Source organism: Anoplopoma fimbria, chromosome 2, assembly GCF_027596085.1.
Source record: "Anoplopoma fimbria isolate UVic2021 breed Golden Eagle Sablefish chromosome 2, Afim_UVic_2022, whole genome shotgun sequence".
Lineage (NCBI taxonomy): Eukaryota > Metazoa > Chordata > Actinopteri > Perciformes > Anoplopomatidae > Anoplopoma > Anoplopoma fimbria.
In genome coordinates this window covers 1402512-1424373 of record NC_072450.1, presented here as the reverse complement: position 1 = coordinate 1424373, position 21862 = coordinate 1402512, and the positions used below count along the sequence as shown (strand labels likewise).

The window sequence follows — 21862 nt, the reverse complement described above, 5'->3', positions numbered from 1 at the left end:
GAGAAATTATCTGTGAATAATAATAAGCTCATTAAAATAAACTGGTTTTGAATCGTTCTTGTGACGGAACTTGTTCTGGCTGCAGAAATCAACGTGTGTTATTGCTGCCTGTACGGCTGTAGACACAGAATATTCATCAGCATTATTAACTGATTGGATTGAGCTGACCCAGCTGATTCAACCATCCTTCTCTTTCAATGTGTATATGGATCATGTTTTAAGCCAATGATTGCCCCGATATGCAGTTACATTTTTGGCATAAACAGAGATTCAAACGATGGATATCTGTCATTTTGGCTTCATATTTTTGTTCATACAAATAAAGCATGCAAGTAAAAAAACGTGGTGAAAATGTCCGTATTTCGTCACACACCAACGTCACGCTCTCTGCATGATGAAAGTAGGTTGCACTGGTTTTAGTCCCAGTTTAACCAGTGGGATTACTGGGAGTCATTCTGAGACACTGAGTTTTCAGTAACAAACAGGAAGTCCACTTGACGTCTACTAAAAAAATAACATGTTTAACACCTGAAAGGAGGGAATTTGCTTCTTAAAAACGTTTCAGAAACTTAGTTATTAACTTTGTCTCTTTAAATTGGACAAATTAGATCATCAAAACTAGTGTTGTTCGTGATACTGGCAACATATTTTAAAGCAATTATGGCTTGACATAAATAATCTGATTCCTTCTCACACGTTGAACCTCCTTAACTTGACCTCTACAGAACATTAAATGTTCCGGTTCATTCCTCTGACTCATAATCAAAACGTCGGTGCTCATTTCATGAAGCGTCCGGATCCTGTGTTTCCTCCCATGCTTCGCTCGAGTCCTGGTTCAGGTTCCTGTTGGAGGGCAGAGCCGAGGCCTGCTCCAGCAGCTGGACCAGGTAGCCGTCCTCGGCCCGCTCCGCTGCAGACAGACTCTCGGACTGAGGAGCCGAAAGAGTCCTCGGGCCCCTGCAGGAGGGCCGGTCTGCGTCTGCGGCGTCCGTTGATGCTGGTGGGAGTTGATGCGAGGTGAGCGCCGCTTCACTCTCGGGGGCTGGTAAGGCGGCGGCCCCGTCAGAGGGGAGCCGTCGGGGGTCAGCGGGGCCCGGCTGTGGATGATGACCGGGTCCGGTGAGGGCAACGGGGCCTCCTCCTCCTCCTCCTGGTCCGGAGGGTCCAGGTCCCGGGGGTCCTTGGAGGGGCTCTGGTCCGGGGATATGGAGTCGGGCTGGTGGGAGATGATGTGGAGGCTCAGTCCGGCTCTGGCTGAGGACGACTTCCCTCTGGAGGTCTGGACCGGACTCAACAGAACCGGCAGCTCCTGACCCAGAGGCTTACGGGGCAACTCATCAGGCTTCCCTGAAAACAAAACACATACTTTATTCCATTTCTAAAAATGAGGTGCACAAATTGAAATAGCCATGACTTCCAGAAAGCTGTCGTGCATATTGCCACATTTAAACTGGACCGGGCTCTGTGGACATGATCTGCACACCTGGAGGAGGAAGGTCCAGCTTCATCTTCCTCAGTTCGGTCATGGAGGCCTGAAGCTGCTCGATGATCACGTCGTCGCTGTAGAAGAAAGTCTGAGCGATGCGCTCCTGCAGGAACTCTCTGAGATCCTCCAGACACATCTTCAGCATACGCTCTGCACACACACACACACACACACACACACACACACACACACACACACACACACACACACACACACACACACACACACAGACACAGACACACACACACACACACAGAGTTAATGTCACATAAAGCCACATAAACGCCTGCAGTGTGACTTAAGCCAGGAGGCAATCTCCAGTTCTAAAAAGAGAAACCAATGCTGAAGTGTCTTAAACTCCAAATATGGTCAATTCCTGTTCAATGGTTGCAAGAAAACCAAGATGGCGACGTCCGCAATCCAAGATGGCGACGTTTAAATCGCTGAACTGGAGTCTTCAAAACGTCATTCTACAAAACAATGGGTGACCTCACGATGACTACATCCACATCTTATATATGTTTGTAAATGTTAGCATAGCCTAGCACTGATAGATCCAAACCCCACTGAGAAAACAAGCATTTTAAAAAGTTGTTTTCGTGTCTTGTCTTGCATCTGCATTCTTATGGAGTCATAATATTATACAAGGCTGGAGCTGAATCCAAATGTTCAGACTTTAATGAAATAACAGCTGAAAAATCATCAAAGTCATTTCTGTAGTTTGTTAAAAGGCTAAAACTAGATTTTTAACAATGTGTTTGTGATTTATCACAGTGCTGTAAGCTATTGATCGTGTTCTCACTCTTGTGTATCTTCAGGATGGTGTAGGACATGGCGGTGAGGAGCCTCTCTCCTTCCAGGATGAAGATGTCCCACAGCCGAAGGGTCAGCGTGAACGGCGTCTGCAGAAACGCAACATGTTGCCGTTAATCGCCGTTTTTTACACGTGTCGGCAGCTCTCTAGTCCCGGAAAGTCAGGAGGGTTTATTTTTTTTGGTTCCTTCCCAAAACCTCAGAGGCCCACGAAGGCCCCTCAGATCCGAGTCCCTCAGAGGACGGAGAAGTGCTGACAGCGGCCCCATTCTGCCAGACCACCACCACCACCAGCACCACAGGATTGTGGGAATGCACCGAGGAGACTAATAGCAGTTTAACTTAACAGCTCCTATAATGCCCAAGTCCCAGAGCTCAAATATCACCGGGGAGCTTTTTATGCTGAAATCATGTAAAATAATCTTTAAAAAATGCAATCTGGCAAATTCCTTTTAGTCATTATTGGTAATAACTTCAGTAAAATCACCTGTCAATCAAGCAGTAATGTGATGGAAGTAAAGATTTATCCGGAATATGATGTTTAAAGAGGTGAACTAATAGATATCATCATGAAACGCCTCGAGCTGATTACTGACATTAAGACAATTATTTTTCCTATTACACATTTGTTTTAAATGTTTTGTTTAAATATGCATTGGAGGCATTGTTTTATCAAATGTGTTCTTATTTCCATACATTTCAAGACTACAAATCTGAACATTGGATAAAGAAATTCTTGTTAATTTTGTTGACATATTAGAGTCAAAAGTGTTTTACAGAGGGAACTTTGGATCTCTCTTTGTATCACTACATTAATCAGAAAATACTGTCAACAGACCAAAAGAAAATTCCTTTTCTCCATGTTTTTAGTAATAAATGTTGTATAAATCAGACTATGAATGATATATGAACAAACCCCTCTGTGTTAACCTTCAGAATATAGAGAGGAATGAAGCTGTAAAGTTTGGTGTATGTAAGAGCTACTGAAGTGGAGATTTATGGATCAGAGTCTGAGAAAAAACTCATTTAGAGAAAACGTCCTTTAAAGATATGTTTAGTTAAATTACATACATGTTGAAGACTCTACAGGTGAATAGGGTAAAAAAAATAACTAATAGATATCAACATGAAACTTCACCAGTTGATTACTGACATTAAAACAATTATTTTTTGTATTTTTTGTTCTGACATGTTATGTTTAAATATGCAAATGAGGCAAAAAACCAGCCTCCATATACGTGGAGGTCACTGTTGATATGTATACCACAATATGTAGAATAAAAAATAAAAAAACATTCAATTTGGACCTAAATCCAATAACAACACAACTAAAAACACATATACATTGGTTATCAACTGGAAACAGTGGTTTGGGGTTTAGTGAGCTACTCTTTAAGCGTTCTTATCTTCACATAATGAATGAAGTAAGATGACAGGCCTGAAAAAAAGCTGCTCTGGGCTTTTGTCCAGTTGTTACTTTAAATGTGAGGTCATTGTGTTGTTGAATGGAGGCGACATACAGAGTGAGTGGATGAAGAGGAAACACTCATTAATCAAGCAGGTTCCTCACCCTGTCAATGAAGCACTGCAGGAACCATTTAGTGCAGTAAATCCCTGCAGACATCTGCTCTCTGTCCTGCAGAGAAAGACACAATCAGCAAATCATCTGCGAGGCATCAAACTGCCTTTAGTTCCTTCTCTGCTCGTGCTCTGTTTCATGAAACACTTCTCACCAGGTGTTTCTTCAGCTTGGGGATGAGTTTGGAGATAATCTGATCATGATGTGCCTGGAATCTTTGAAGTTTGGGGAACCCGGGAACAAAGAATCCTTCAGAGGAAAACAGAGCAGAGAGAGAGTTACTCATCCAACGCATTAGTCCAAATCACTGCAATCAGCTACACCACTTCATCTTTAATAACACGCCGGAGGCAGATGTTCTGGTCTCACCGTGCATGCCGTGTTTGTGATTGGTCAGCAGCTGTGACAGCGCCCAGAAGGCATCTTCCTCGTTCATGTACATGAGCAGCAGGGCAGCGATCTGACTCATCCCCTGGCAGTAGCTCACCTCCTGCAGGCAACGAGGACAAAACCAAAAGATAATCGCATTTCCCTCTGCTGCCGTGCTTTTGTTTTACTCCTGATTGAGCTGCCAACATCCGGATTCACAGAAAAGCTGTTTCTCTGTCGTTGTCAAAAAGGCACTGTTGTTATGAATTATTGTACATGCTGTGCAAATCCCTGAACCACCCAGGAGACGACCTGCAGAGTCAAAGCTTCCTGTTTAAAGCTGCATTCTCTCTCCTGTCCACCAGGGGGCGACTCCTCTGGTTGTATAGAAGTCTATGAGAAAATGACTCTACTTCTCTCTTGATTTATTCCCTCAGTAAACATTGTAAACATGAACCTCCTGAGATATAAAAGGGTTCCTCACTATAATTCCCTTGGTGGGCTCTAGACAAACCTTTGGAATATAAAAGGGTTCTCAGTGCAATCCCCTGGCTGGGTTCTAAATCTGGGTTCTAGATAAAGCCCATGGAATACAAAAGGGTTCTTGATGAAATCTTTGAAATAGAAAAGGGTTCCTCAGTACAGTCCTCTGGGTGGGTCCTAGATTACAACTCTTAAAATGAGAAGGGTTCTCGGTAGAATCCCCTGGTTGGGTTCCAGAATATAAAAGGGTTCTATGTAAAAACCCATGGTTGGTTTCTAGAAGAAACCCATCAAATCTAAAAATGTTCTTGGTAGAACCCCCTGGTAAGGTGAAAGCCTTAGAATATAAATGGGTTCTTGGTAGAGCTCTCTGGGTGGGTTCTTGTTAGCACCCTTAGAAGTTGGGAATAATCCGAATAGAACCTCCAGAGAAGGAACCATTACACCATAGAGGGGTTCTCTGTTGAACTTCTCATGGGGGATTCTGGGTGCAAACTTTCACAGATTGTTTTGGGTTCAACCCTCTGAAAAGGTTCTGCCAGGAAAAAGGGTTCTCCTATGGGAGGAACTCAATGTGGATCTTGTTGGCACCTTGTTTCCTCAGACTTTAAGAGCTCTGTCTTCACCTTTATTTATTCAGGAGGACTTTCACAGGAACGCCCTGGAAGCTGACCAGTACAACCCAGTCTGACCAGTGAGCAGCTCCAGTGGATAGTTTTGGGTTATGGGGTTTGCTCAAGGGCACCTAATGAGAGAGGGGCAGATTTACCCTTCCTTGTCCGGGGATTGAACCGACAACCTTCCAGTCACTAGCTGGTTTCTCTACCCTTCTAACGAGTCCACAGTGAACTTAACGTCCACAGAATGAACCTCGAGTGGAAAACAAGCATATGAAGTCTGCAGATCTTTATCAGCTAAATCAAGTTAAAGTGGTATTTTAGTGTTTTTTAGGAAAAACAGAGACTTACTGTGTTGTAGACTGAATATGCAGAGAGGACATGGAAAAGAGCCTGCTGCCTGTAGAGAGGAGGAGGAAACTACATCAGGGAGGAACAAAGACGTATTCACAAGCTTCCTGGATGAAAACTGTTGACTATTTACTGATTATTAAATATATATAGTGGATGTATAGTGGAATATTATCCCACAATGCAACTTTTGGTCACTATGAGCCCAAAAACAAATCTGAAAAACTATTAAATCAGAATGACACAATCACAGACAGGAGGTCCCACTCTGCACTGTTTAAACTGGACCGTTTTACTAACAGACACACTCTCAAACAAAGAAGAAGAGAAAAACAGTGAGACGAGGACACGGAGAACAAAGAAACAAAGAGAACCGTAACAAAGAAAATGTGATACAGAGAACACAAAGAACAGAAGAGAAGAAGAAAACACAGAAAGAGATCACAGAAAATAGAGAACAACTAGGGAACAGAAACATAGAACACTTCATTTAGAAAAACATACAGAAGATAAAAAAAACAGAACAGACAGAATACAGAGAACACAAAAAACAGAAAAACAAAACATAGAAAATAGAAAACATAGACCAGAGAAAATAAAACACAGAACACATAAATCTAAATAAAGGCAAAACAGAGAAAAAAATAGAGAACAGAACCCACATAATACAAAGAACTCAAATAACAGAAACACAAAGAGAAGGAAACACAACATCGAGAACACAAAACAAAGAAAGAGAACACAGAATATAGAGAACATAGATCAGAGAAAATAAAAACACAGAACATGAAAATCAACATAGAAAAACAGAACACATCATACAGAGAACACACATAACAGACAAAACAAAGGAAGAGAACATAGATCATAGAAAATAAAACACGGAACATGAGAATCAAAATAAAGGCAAAAAGAGAGAGAATAGAAAACACAAAACACACAAAAAACCTAGAACACAGAACCAGAGATAAACTTCATCTGCTGCCTCAGACTTTTTCCACTGCCGCTCCTGAAACCGGGCCTGTGGTTTATTAAACTGTCAGTGACATCACTCTGTGACGGGATCGGGTTCCACCGGTTCTACAAACAAACCCAAAACCAGGTCCAGAACACAGACGGCCCACCTCTCTCTCAGGTTCACCCTGAGGTCGCAGAATCAGAGTCTCCAACTACAGACGAGTGTTTTTGATCTCCACAACCTGAGAAATGAACACGGTAATGTGGCCTAAAGTATGTGGACACCAGGAACATTTCTTTTGAACTTCACTGTTGAAAAAGCAGCTTATGATGTTAGAAACATGTTTTTTCAGTAACGTGAGAGAGAACTTAAAGCACTGACAGATGAATCTCACTGTGAGACTCACTTGACTCCGAAGCGATCCATGAACATGATGTGGTTCCTAAAGGTCCGGTTGATGTCCAGGTCGATCTGTTTGATCTCAGACGAGTACAGTCGGGCCTGCTCCTTCATGTTCTGAGCAGAGAAAACAAAGAGCCGGGTCAACGAGGTCGGGTCATTAAAACACAAAGAGATACTCGACTGAGTGAAGAGGATGAAATGTACCAGCTTAAAAGAAGTGTTTGGATGAGAGACATGAGAAATATCAGTTTAGTACTATTTCAAATGGAAGAAAGCCGTCAGAAATGCAGTTTATTTAGTTAAAGTTGATGCATCAGAAGAAATATTTTGTTATAATTATGAAAATAATTTGATTTAACTTAAAGGGACAGTGGATGGATAGATAGTTTTGTTATTCAACACACTGTCATTACATTTAATGATTTTAAACTGAATTAAATGTTATTGACTTTGATGGATAGATAGTTTTGTTATTCAACACACTTTTAGATTTTAAACATAAATATTATTGACGTTAGCTTCATGCAAGCGTTATGCTAATAAAGATTTTGTGAAAATATTGATATTGATTTTGGGACAATGACATGGCTGTAAAGTTAACTAAGCTTGTTCTAAAACAGACGGTCAAATGATGTTTACTGATTGTTATTGACTTTGTGTCTTAATCATATAACGTTAGCTTTAAACTAGCTTTACGCTAATGAAGATTTAGTGAACATATTCATATTGATTTGGGGAAAACGTCACGGCTGGATAGCTAGCCAGCTAGTCTAATTGTTAAACAGTCAAATTATGTTTGTAAATGACTTTTAATCTTGCTAGCATAAAGTTATCTTTATCATATAACGTAGCTTTATGCTACGGTTAATCTAATAGAGAATTTGGGGAAATATATGTTGATTTAGGAACAATTACATGGCCGGATAGCTAGTTTGTCTTGTTGTTAAACGGAAGGTCAAATTATATTTACGGTTTGTAATTAACTTAGAATATTGATAGCATAACGTTAGCTGAGCCAAAGGGTTCTATGTGGGAGGGTTCTCTGTACTGGAGACGTGACCAACATTTCCATAGTAAAGAAACTTGTGAGATGGTAATTATTGTTCCAGGTATTAGCAAACCCTCATGGTTACCACGGAAACGTAGTGAAAGTGAAAAAACGTAAGACCTGGTTGCAAAACGCAGAGAAATACAGATTAATGGTCATAACTTCTTTTGTCTTTGGAAAGTGACCATGGTAGAGCGGGATAATGGCCTTAGAGGTCTCCATTAACAGGACGAAGAGGTCAGAACCGTCCGTACTGATATTACTGAAGATGAAGACGGGTCAGGAAAGTTTATCGGTCAGACTCAAGTATTAGTAACTTCTCCTCCATATTACTTTCCTTCACACACCTCATATTTGCCCTCGTTCTCCTTCTTCGCCCTCTCCACGTCCAGCATCAGAGCCCAGGCCCGGCCTCGGAGCTGCAGGGGGATGCCCTTGTAAACCCGTTTCACCATCTGACAGCAGAGAGCAGGAGAGGAAACATAAACTCTGGGTGAATATTGGTTTTTTTTTTTAAAAGCCAGAAGGTTTAGAGAGCTGATGCTGCAGAGCGTGAGTCACCGGAAAGTTTCACCGCCTACGGATCGCCTACGAGCGTATTCACAGGAACAAAGAGAAACTTCTCAACGTTTCTCAGCAGGTTTGTGTTAAACATGGATTAAGTCACTGCTCAGGTTAATAACACATGTTTTTGGTTAAGAACTTCCCAATATAACATTACCATTTTGGCAGCTTCAATTTGCAGCAAGAGCATGGAAATGTTTCATACTCAGAAAATACCACAATTTGAATTTGGGATCAGGATGGAGCTCAATTTGACTGCTTAAAAATGTTCAAAAGCAAATTATATTTGTAAATAGAGTTTCTGTTTCTTTTTATTGCAATAAGTGCAGGATTTGTATTAGGTAAAACCTCATATTCAAACAAACTAAACACATATCTGTACTGGACACACACAGATGAAATGGATTTAAACTTGAAAAAAGAATAATTCTGAATTTATCTAATCTAGAACTAGAATTTTATATAGAAATCTTTATTAGGAATAACTCCTTAAGATGTACCATTTAGTTTCAAGGGGGTCCTCAACTACAATTATACAATACAAGCACAATTAGACAAAACATTTAACAAAAAACTAACATAACAACAAGATAATAAAACAATACCAAATATGACAAAAAACAAACAAACAAAGAAAAACAAGCCTAGGCGGCTACTTTAGCATCTTGCTGTCACTCCAAATTTCATATTTGGTAAAAGAATGTCTTGAAGTCTGATTAGCTGGATTATTGTTCAAATTGTTAAATGCCACTCTTACAACCATTAATGTTGGTGCATGTTCCCGGGATAACAAGGATCCCTAGAGTAGTTATAGGGGCGGGTTATTTGGTAGCAACTGAACAATGTTATAACTGAACAATGATTTATTATCCTCCGTGTCTGCTAGTTTTGTATCACGGACAGAGAGATGATGGTGTGACGTGACGTATTCGGAGATATACTTTTGTGTGGAGAAATAACCTGAAAACAGGTCTGGACTTTGTGTTTACATCATGATGCTTGGTGCTCAAACACAGGCAAAGTTGATGATTTTTTTTATTGTGAAGACGTCGGCCAAATTATCTGCCAAGATAATTGTTTTTGTTGCCGCTGTTCACATTCCTTATGATGCAAATTTAAATAAAGCTCTGCAGGAATGGTCTACTGTTTTTGTTGTGTTACTAATGGGCTACAACTGAACTTTGTTGTGCATCCCTGTGTTGCATAATGACGATAAATCATCCTTGAATCCTTAAATATGACATAAATATCAAACTTAACTTTAAATTATAAGTGATAAGAACAAATGTTTTGAGTGTACTGTAAGTGAGACAACTGGTGTGTGTGGGTGGATGTTTTATCCTCCAAATATCTTCCAGTTTGACTCATATTTTAGGGATTACGTTAGAATGAGTGAGCATGTAGGAATCCAGTAAACTCAGTCCCAGTTCAGACTCACATGGAAACCATCACCCACTTTGCATTCTTGTCAACAATATGTGTGAACTCTCCAGCAGTCCAGTCAGTTAAACCGTTGTTTGATATGTTTGGGTCTGTTACTCACTCTGTCACTGTTCTTGTATTTGTCCCACTTCTTTGCCATCTTCAGCCACTTCTCTGCTCTCTCTACCTCCAGATGTTTCCTCTGTGAAGGAGACAGAGATGGTGAACATCTGTAAAGCAGCTGTTTGGTTACTACTGTAAAAGACATTTCGTTCTTTACCTTTTCCTCGTGTGCAGTCGGGGCTGGCAGCTCGTCCTCACTGAGAAACAATAAAACACAAACTGTCAGTGATCAACCGCACGGCTCCACCAACTAGAAGCAAACTGAGGTCTCCAGTGTGAAGAGGAGATGAGGAAGGACTTACTGCATGAAGCCGAAGCGGTCGATGACTTTGAAGATACTGTAGTCGGCATCTTCCCAGGGGTCGATCTCCACCCCGCCCTGCCTCCCCTGCAGACACAAACATTCTTATACACTCACAAACAGAAGTATGCAAAGAACATAATATATTGAGTTCAACTGAACCTTCTATTGAAAGTAACACGGATAAGAATTAGCACCTCATTGTTTTTTTGACTCTGCAAACTAGTTAAGTTGCAGTTTACATTCATGTCTGTCCAAAATGTCCTCACTTCATCAAAGCATACCCTGCTTTATGGTCTGTTCATGTCTGTTCAATCACACGGTGCATTAAAGGTGCACTTTTTCCAGACTTGATCTGGGTACAATAAGGATCGGATGCAGGTTTAGTTTTGATATTCTTCTTGGTTATTTCAGTAGCTACTCTTCTCATGACACAAATACATTTGCATGCACATAAACTTTCATTGCATTCATACAGATCCACACACCGGTTAGAGTGCTCATGCATACACTCACTCAAACAGTGAAAGCGTTTTTAAACAGTGACAGATTGCACTAAAAGGTTCAAACACGAACATCTGTAATCAGTCAAACAGCAGCACTGAACAGTCAAACTGTCCAAACCAAACACGCTCAGAATCTGCATCAACCAGCACAAAGTCTAGGAGTGATGTTTGTATCATGGAAAATCCATTTAGGCTACAATCTGGCCTCCGTGTTGACACAACAGAGGGGGAACTAATCCTCCGACAGCCAACCGGAGCAGGCGGCTGCATGTCTGGAAGGCAGCCAATCAGCTTCCTGCTCTGGCAGCGAGGAGAGAGAAGGTCAGAGCGTGAACACAGACTTCTTCGTGGTCGAGTCGGCGCTCTGAGCCTCTAGAGTGATGTCATCGTCATGGAAGTGAGAGCGCTAAAAATACTTCATCACTGAGGCTCAGAGAGTCACAGAGCACCATGTAGCGCTGCTGAACTTATGAATGCAATCAATTCAAAAATATAAGACAGAAGAATGCAAGAAGACACTAAAGGACATTTTTACTGATTGGACTGTTAAGTACTTCATGTTACAGTTGCCATGTTTCTCTATATAAACCTGCAGCATATTGATGCATGTTGACTCGTGTCAGATCTCCAGAAAAGCCGTCATTTTATCATTTTACACATCTCAGCTACTGCACCTTGACTTCTTTTGTTATAATAAAAAGGAAAATATCGCAAAAATAAAGCTTCAAACATGTCTTTGGTATCGCATTTCAAGATTTACACAGATGCATATCATCTAATGCAAAAATGTAATTGTAGTTAGTAGAACCTCAGTTTTACTAAATGCAGCTTTCATCTGCACTTTCAAATTAAGAATATAATTGATGATATTCTGTGATGCAGCAAGAAAAGATCAACAAAAGAAAAGAGGCAAAGTTTTAGTCAAACATCACCAATAAATGGAGACATGAATTTATTCTAAAAGACTGAGATTTAACGTTTGGATTATTTTTTACAAGAAAATATTCCTTTTTTATTTCTTTATTCCATACGAGACTGACAGACTCACAGTTTAAACATAATATCTGCTGTGTCAGACATTACATTCAGTTTGAAACCTATCTATATAACGTATCTGGGCCTCTTTTACCCAGAGTTCATTGGGGTAAACAGCGTTGGAGTGGGGTTGATCTCTTTCACTGAGCTGTAAACCGGAAAACCAGCATCCAGACACAGAAATCACGACGACCGGGACTTCAGCCAGCTCCCGGAGGTCGCTGTCAAGTCACATCGCTGCACACTGTGTCACAGCTGTTGCTATGGCTGGACAGAGGGACACACACACACACACACACACACACACACACACACACACACACACACACACACACACACACACACACACACACACACACACACACACACACACACACACACACACAGACAGAGCTATATTTAACCTCTGGCTGCCAACGTCTCCATTCCCCGTGTTCAACTCTGCATCAGCACATTCACCACTCTGCAGAGCTCATCCAGGCTTTTATTTTGAAATCTGATAACGTGTGTTTCTGTCGTGCACGATGTCCTGATGCTGCCGAAGCAAAAACACCTGGGAAAGATTATTTTTGCCGCCGCATGTCGTCATCAGCTTCACATAAACATCACCTATGTGACTGTCCATTTGTATTAATGTGCATCTTAAACATGTGCATTAAAACTACGGAGTGATCCGTAAATGTAAAGTTCTTGAGATAGCCGAGGTGAGAGAGAGCTGTGTTTTCAAACTCAGTGGGTGTTGTTGTGTGCTAAGGATGTCTATTGTCACTCATGAACAGAATCAATAAAGGTGCAACAGATCAATAACCTTTGAGTCACGGTTAGGATTGGCAGAAAAAAAAAGGGAATTTATATAACTTTTATCTCGACTAAAGCAGCGTCATAAGTTAAGGAGTTTGAGTATCTTTTGATCTGGATCTGGATTATAACAGATTGTTATAATCATATCTAAAAACAGGGTGATATGTTTGATTATTCATCCGTTCAAGACAAACTGACGTCTTCATCATGAGTTTAAGGTTATTGACCAACGTTTGTTTTGTTAGTTTCAGATTTATCTTCATTCTCCGATCACATCAAACCACAAACACAAACCTATAATTACATAACGTGTTATTAATGCACTTCAGCAGCGTACTCATCACATCCACCCACATGTACAGTCCACACACACATTCACAGTGTGTTACACACAAACCACACACAAACCACACACAAACCACACTCCACACATCTGAGTTTACGCTCTCGTCCTCCTCAGTGTGTGAACTCTTCCTCCTACAGAAGAACAACATCACAGGAGACAACGTAGATATGTGTTGGGATCACTTTTCCTAAATAATCCTCCAAAAGAAATGATGAAAAACAATGTCTGCTAACTACAGACACTTATCCAGATCAATACCTGACAGTATAATTAAAGATAAATATCAGTATTATGAATCTGAAAAGATGCTGTAAAAAAACAACCTTTTACATGATCCAGAGAGAAACACAAACTCACCGTAGCATATTTCAAGATGATATCAGCGCGTTCCTCTGCTATTAGAGTCTCGATGTCTTTCTTCATGTCAATATCTGCAGAGAGAAGAGGAGAAGAAGAACTACATGAGCTAAAGACAAAAACAACAACAACAACAACAAGAACTGAGATGACTCAGAGAAACAGAAGAGCAGCTGATGGATGTGGGCGACCGTTAGCCTCCAAACCAACAGGAGGATCAGCGCTGTGAAGCACTCTGCCTCGGATGACTTCATCACATGGAGAGAAAAAGGAAAGCTGGTTGTGTGATGCATTTGATCATTTTCATTAAAATGCATTTAAAGGAGAAGTTTGAAGGATTTAGTGGCATCTAGAGTCTCAGATTGCAACAAATTGAATACCGGTCAGCTCAATGTTCTTTTCTAAACGTGTGGAGAACTATGGTGGCCTTCAGGTAACGTAAAAACTTGAAAGACTCGGTTTGGTTTGTCCGTTCTGGGCTACCGTAAAAACATGGCGGTGCAACATTGTGGACTCCGCCTCCCGCTCTCTATATAGATATGAAGGACTCATTCGAAGCCAACGAAAAAACACAACAATTCTCAGTTTCAGGTGATTCACATTACATTACAGTCAAAAGCGTCTGCTAAATGACTGTAATGTGATGTAATGTGATTATGCCCAAATGAAAGCCGCGTCATTAATTGTCCCTTTAAGATATATTTGCATAAAACAGAGTTGCAGAACAAGCAAAATATATGGAAATTCTGCTGAAAGCTTAAATAAATAAATATGAATGTTGTATTCAACAGCAGCGTGTCAACACTGTTTGTCAGGTTGTAAGTGAATCCACAGAACAGTTTTCATCGCTACAATTTCTCCAGTAGTTTTAATGAAACCTGTTTACAGCGAGGTACATTGTTTTTGTTATTTAGGTTTTTAACCATCCAAAATTCATTTACCACAATAAAGTGATAAAAGGAACAAAGTAGATGAGTTTCTAGCTGACGTACACCAGCTAAAAAATGTGAACTGAGAATCTGTGGCTCCTAATTTCACATGAAACACCACCAATATGAGACCATAGATATTGTGCTTATAGTCTGAATGGCTTTAAATAAAGATTTGTATATGAACATTTGAGGCTGGTGTTTGGTTGTGAATTATGACCGCTGGGCCTAAATATCACAGGTAGCAGGATTTAATACTTTAACTTGGAAATTCAAAACCTTAGTTCCGCCCACAAAAGCTCTGATTGGCTAAATTGGTCTTCAGAACTAAAAGCACACTACGGTGGTTTATGATATCATAACATTAATCTGTGCCCCTCTTGTGTCTTTTTAAAAACAAAGCACTCAATCCAAAGCAGAGCCGCAGGGTTTCTGCTAAATCCTCCCCGAACAGAGCAGCGAGGGTTTTAATCTCCACTCTCCGTACGGATCAACACCCGGAGGCCCGGACCGGAGCGTTAATCCGGACACTCAAACCAGCGGGATTAGGAGAATCTCCAGAACGGGGATTATGCAACGACAGTCTGTGGTTCCAGAAGCAGGAACAAAGAGGAACAAAGAGATGGGAGGTTTTAGCAGCGATGGGTTAATTACTATTTCACATGGTCTGTTTTCAAAGAAGCATGGCAGTGTGGTCTCATGAAGACAGATGTTCTTTTGTGGGTTTAACTCTGCTGGCTATGAGTGGCGGTTGTGCACAGATACCCAATAAACTTCTATCCATCGACACTAAGATTCTTCTTCTCTGAAGTCAGAAGTCTTTAATCCGTTGGGGAATTTATCAGACATAACACACCTCATGCAGGACATTTTTACCAGTCCTGTAAATAAAGTCTACAGACTGTGAGAGAACGATTCTACAAGTTCTCAGTCACAATATCTATGTTTATATGCACCAAATATTCCAGTTTATGCCCTTATTACAAAAAATCCTAATAATCTGTTTGCATTGCTAATGAAAATGTATTATTCAACTAACATTCCCGTTTACATGCATCCCATCCCTCATCTTCATCAGCAGTAAATCCAACATCAGCGTTGTTCTCTTCTGTGTTTGACGGGTCGATGTCCTAACACGTCTTTTATTACGTCAAACTATGGAAAAAGTTGAACATCAGGATCTAAACTATGTTTTTATCAGAATGTTCCAGAGGTGTTGTACTTGTTGGACCGTGTGGACTCATCCTCCCTCTTTCATTCCTTCAAACATCTTCTCTAAAAGGTCGACGTTGAGAATATCAACATATCACGTTTTCATCTGGAAATGATCCATTCAGACTAATTCAGATTAACCAAACAGAATATGATGTTTACATGAACCATATAACAGAATATTGTCATTTTCAGAATAATAGTAGAATATGATTGTGCATGTAACTGTGTCTTTGGGACGGAGAGATGAATATCTGCTGAATCAAGCTCGATGATGGTGAAACTTAAAAAGCTGAGACATTCGGTCATCAGTTTGCTCCGTTCTCATGTTTTGTCCCAGACTGTGAGTCTGAATTTGGGTTAACTGGGTTGAATAATTCAGTGAGGAGGAAGATGGAGGTCCTGTCTGGTAGACGACACAGTTAAAGCAAAGCGAGGTCGATGTTTCAGTCTGCTGACTGACATCAAAGAGTCAGATTCTATCTGAGCTACAGCTGAAAATGATGATTTATTTCACTATTGATTAATCTGACAGTTTTTTGGGGAAATGTCAAATCACAAGTTCCCAGAGCAAATGTCCTTTTATGTTTGATGAACGATTCAAAACTTAAAGATATTGAGATATAAAACAGAGAAAAACAGAAAACCATGAGAATGTTGTTTCTCTGCTTTATAGACAATTTAAATGTTTGATTCATTATCTTAACAGAAAGTCAAACACTCACAGTCTTTGTTGTCATTTAAAGTGTATATCTTAATCCAGACCACGAGAAGCTGGCTGAACTTTTCACCATCGTCTATGATACTGAAGTCTGGAGCGATTTAAAAAGTAGGAAAACAATCATATTTTTATTTCTTAGAGATACATCTTTCTGCTTTGACCGTCACAAACATAATACTTTCCTGTTTATTAACAACACATTATCTTCTAAACCACCAAAAAACAGCTTGCCTGTGAATGTCTTAAGTGATTCTTTAAATAATCTGACAACTCACTGAGCTGCTGACCCTGAAATAATTAAATCTTTTCTAGTTTTCGTGTCCCATGATGATCTAAATGCTCCTGTATGTCAGAGAAGTTTCCACTTAACGTCAGTGTTTCAGACAAGAAGACCACCTAAACATGAACAAGAGCGTATAAAGACCGAGACAAGATCAAGACTTTGAGGGGTTTAGACCAAGTCAAGACCAGGACCAGAATGTATCGAGACCGAGACGAGACCAGGACCAAAGACCAAACCAATGCAAGTCCCACACTGCATGAAACACCAACAATAAAATGTGAAACACTGACACAAACTCATCTCAAAGATCCACATTCTCATAAAAAACACTTGACATGAAAGAACTGAAGATTCTTCTTCTTTCATCTCCTTTATTTCCATAAATACTGTTGATGTTTTTATGTATAAGTGTAACAAGACTTGTCTTGATAAAAAAGTGGGAATGTTTCTTTGTTTTCTACGAGAAATCACAGTTATGATGTTAGCAAATAACTCTGACAATGCACAGGCAGTTTAGTGATAATAGTCGTGGTCTCGAATAAAGTCCAGAGTCCTGTTTGTCTGAGACCGAGACAAGAACGAATATAAATGTGGTCAATTCTGAGAGAAGAGCTTCAAAAAGTGGTAAACAGTTTTAAGTTATAACCATTTCCTCTGCATACAGATCCGTGTCAGAATGAGGAGCTCAAACATTTAGATCCTGACATTTTATATGTTCACACAAATACTTGAGATACTTCAAATACTGCATTTACATTCTGTCAGTTGAGATTTAATGCTTCATAAACTGTTAGAAACGGTCCAAAGTGAAACCCAACAGTGATTGAGATCAGCTGCAGAGGCTCATGTATAAAAAGGTCAAAAGCTTTAAATACGAGCCGTCATCTGAAGCTCAGGGCAGCGGCTGCATGTGGTCAGAACTCTAAATCACAGAGGAGCTCTGGACGGAGGCCCAGTAAGAAGGGTGGAGGCCCAGTAAGAAGGGTGGAGGCCCAAACTGATTGGCTCTCAGGTACAGAGGACAAGAAACGTCTCCTAAAGCTACATTACAGAGACGAGACGTGGACGTCCAGCTAAATATCTTGTAAAACAAGCTTAGAAATAGTGTTTGATGTCATTTCAAACCAGATTTATTTTTAGTTTGGAGGGTACAATTTAGATTTTGTTTCATATTTATTCATATTTCACCCAAGATCCTCCTCATTGTCAGAGTTTTTGGGTAATTTTGTAAAAAGTCTTGTAAATCTCAAGAAAAGAAGTAAAATTGATGTTCTACCGTGTCATTCATGCCTTCATCATTTCAAGTGTTAAATGTTCTTTGAAACGTAAAAAACAATAAATAACAATGTCTGAATTATAATCAAACACTTGGTTAAATCATCACTTGACTTGGACTCGTTCTGATGAGAGTTTTGACTAAAACAATGACCACGTTTGTTTCACCTGTCAATCAGTGTGTAGCCCCGCCCTAAAGCATCCCCTGCTTTATGGTCTGTTTGACTCTAAATGGAGCATCATTTACTAAATGAACATCATGCTGTATTGAAGAAGACTTGAAACTAGAGATTGAGACCATAAACTCATGTTTACAATGTTTACTGAGGGAATAAATCAAGAGAGAAGTAGAGTCATTTTCTCATAGACTTCTATACAACCAGAGGAGTCGCCCCCTGGTGGACAGGAGAGAGAATGCAGCTTTAACACATGAAGCTCTGACTTCTCTTTACAGAACCAGAGGTTGACTCCTGATTTGTCTTCAGTCCAACGTCAGAGGATGAAGAAGTAGAGATAATAATAATTGTTAATAATACATTCGTGGTCCTTAACGTCTTATCGTTGTTTATTGGATGAAACTAGAAAACGACTTGTATTCTCCTCCTCGTCCTCTGGCTGCTACTGAAGACGAACCTTTAAAGGTTTGTGCCGTAAACATACATAAAGATTATGAGATAGCATTTTATATCTCTACTGTTAATTAGCAGCAATATTTTTCTATTTAAAACTTTAGATTGCATGGACCCAGTAAATAATAATCTATAATAATAATAATAATAATCTGGCTACATGTTAAACATCATATCTTTATTATTATTATTATTATTATTAATTATTATTATTTAAATTTGTAAACAAAAGTAATAAAAAAATATATTTTTTATTACTTTTGTTTACAAATTTAAATAATAATAATTAATAATAATAATAATAATAATAATCTGGCTACATGTTAAACATCATATCTTTATTATTATTATTATTATTATTATTATTATTTAAATTTGTAAACAAAAGTAATAAAAAAATATATTTTTTATTACTTTTGTTTACAAATTTAAATAATAATAATAATAATAATAATAATAATAATGGCTACATGTTAAACATCATATCTTTATTATTATTATTATTATTATTAATTATTATTATTTAAATTTGTAAACAAAAGTAATAAAAAATATATTTTTTATTACTTTTGTTTACAAATTTAAATAATAATAATTAATAATAATAATAATAATAATAATCTGGCTACATGTTAAACATCATATCTTTATTATTATTATTATTATTATTATTATTATTATTTAAATTTGTAAACAAAAGTAATAAAAAATATATTTTTTATTATGATTTATTTATTATAAAAAGACCTTATAATCTATTCTGTCCAGCAGTGCAATGATACATGAGTGGATTATTAAGTAGAGATGTATTTATTTATGTATTTATTTATTTATTTATTTAAGTCCATTTCTGCATGTTGAAGCATCTGCAGGGAAAACGTGTCAATGTGAGTAAATTTAAATGTTTTAATAATCATATGAATGAAGTTATTAGAGGAGAGAGACTGACGGTACCGACGCATTCCACCGACCGGAGTCACCGACGCCTCAAAGAGTCGCTTTGTCCCGGTACACACACACACACACACACACACACACACACACACACACACACACACACACACACACACAGTGGATGAGCGCGCCGCCGCCGCACGGGGACGCGCATTGTTTATTCTAAAGGGAATAAACAATAGAGGGATAAACGGGATAAACCGGGCTGAACCGGGACAGTACCGTGGTTCTCGGGTGTAGTTCTGCTCCGGTGCCTCCGTTCTCCTCCGGTACCGTGCAGCTCCACCGTCAGACCCGCACACACGCACTCTCTCACGCACTCTCTCACGCACACTCACGCACAGAGCAGGAGACGTGCGGGGCGGAGGATCTGCGGGATCAGATCTGAGCCGCAACCAGGCAGCCGAATGGAGCCGCTCAGGTCCGGCCTTAAAGACGCAGAGAGCCGGGGAGAGCCGGCCCTCCTCCTCCTCCTCCTCCTCCTCCTCCTCCTCCTCCTCTTCCTCTCCTCCTCCTCCTCCTCCTCCTCCTCCTCTGCCTCCATCTGCTGGAGAACAGTAAACATGTAAATAAATATATATATATTAAAATGTAAAAATAAATGTAAACATGTAAAAAATATAATATATATTAAAATGTAAAAATAAATGTAAACATGTAAAAAAAATATATATATATTATAAATGTAAAAATAAATGTAAACATGTAAAAAAAACATAAATATAAAATAAAAATATATTATAAATAAAAAATTAAAATGTAAAAATGTATGTAAACATGTAAAAAAAAAATTTATGTAAACATGTAAAACATAAAAATTAAAAATGTAAAATGTAAACATGTAAAACATATATATTAATAATATTAAAATGGAAAAATTTGTAAAAATGTAAACATGTAAATAAATATATATATATTATAAATGTAAAAATGTAAAACATGTATAATATTAAAATGTAAAAATGTATGTAAACATGTAAAAAAAATACTAATATTAAAATGTAAAATTAATGTAAAACATGTAAAAAAAAATAATATTAAATGTAAAAATTAATTTAAACATGTAAAAATAAATATATAATATTATTAAAATGTAAAAATTAATGTAAACATGTAAAAATGTAAACATGTAAAACATGTATAATATTATAAATGTAAAAATAAATGTAAACATGTAAAAATGTAATAATATTAAAATGTAAAAATGAATGTAAACATGTAAAACATGTATAATATTAAAATGTAGAACACATTGTAAACATGTAAAACATGTATAATAGTAAAATGTAGAACAAATTGTAAACATGTAAAACATTTATAATATTAAAATGTAAAAAGAAATGCAAACATGTCAAAAATAAATAATATTAAAATGTTAAATGTACTTAATTAATAGTAATAAAAAGAGGAGACACTCCAGGTGAACTAATAAAAATCGACATGAAACTGTTAATTATTTACATTAAGATGATTATTTTTGTAGAGCACAAATATGGATTCATCCGCCGCTGAAAATAGTCCCCAATAAAGTCACTGTTTCCTGTTTGTTTGAATAAAACTATAATGAGCAGCTGTTTTAGGAAAAAACTGATTGGAACTTTATATTTGTGAGGAGTTTTGAAAGATTTAAATCTTCTGAAGGAACCAATGGGCTTTGAGCTGAGACAGTTTAGTTTTTACCTTTAATATTTTTGTCTTACAATGTCAGCTTTATGAATGATTGAGGATACGTTATAAACTTCAGCAACATTTTACTGGATATGAATTGTTTTTTACTATTTTTTTATTTTGTGGGGAATTAAATGTAAAAGTAGCAGATTTTATTACCCTTTGTAAATAAGCGTTAACATGCTGGTATGAACTGTAAAATGACCTTAAAGCCTGTTATTCTACCATCACATACTGTAATCCAATATACGACAAGATACTGGTAAAATAAATTACAGTAGATACACCGGAAAATAACATAAATTACTAGTGTCTCTGCTGCCAGTATTTTACCGCTATTTTATGGTGGAATTATTTAGATTTGGGAGATTTGGAGTGTGTCTTAAATGATCTTAAATCTTCTGGTCGTCAGGATGCTTCGTGCTGCAGGGAAACCAGTTCAATATCATTATATTTAAAATGTGAAAATTATGCCCAACAAGTTCTAGAATCCTCTTATTTAATACAAATCCCTTCCAATCCCATAATAACCAACTCCAAGTTTAGCTTTTCAAAGACTTTAAGTTACAAATATTATAAATAACTCAGAATAAAGACGACAGTTTGATGTTCAAAGAACTTAAACCGCAG

The 21862-nt window shown here is 38.2% G+C and overlaps 1 protein-coding gene across 1 annotated transcript; it reads right to left on the bottom strand.

The window, feature by feature from the left end:
* Positions 1–835: 835 nt before the first annotated feature.
* On the bottom strand, positions 836–19886 carry LOC129105167 (USP6 N-terminal-like protein). Its single transcript, XM_054616055.1, has 14 exons — positions 19787–19886; positions 13562–13635; positions 10518–10603; positions 10373–10412; positions 10214–10294; positions 8454–8561; positions 7063–7172; positions 5699–5747; positions 4248–4368; positions 4033–4127; positions 3870–3935; positions 2289–2388; positions 1484–1636; positions 836–1347 (listed from the first exon to the last, which is right to left on the bottom strand). Exons 2-14 carry the CDS (start codon positions 13625–13627, stop codon positions 836–838), a joined length of 1587 nt encoding a protein of 528 aa, XP_054472030.1. The 5' UTR covers positions 13628–13635; positions 19787–19886.
* Between the last annotated feature and the right edge of the window lie 1976 nt (positions 19887–21862).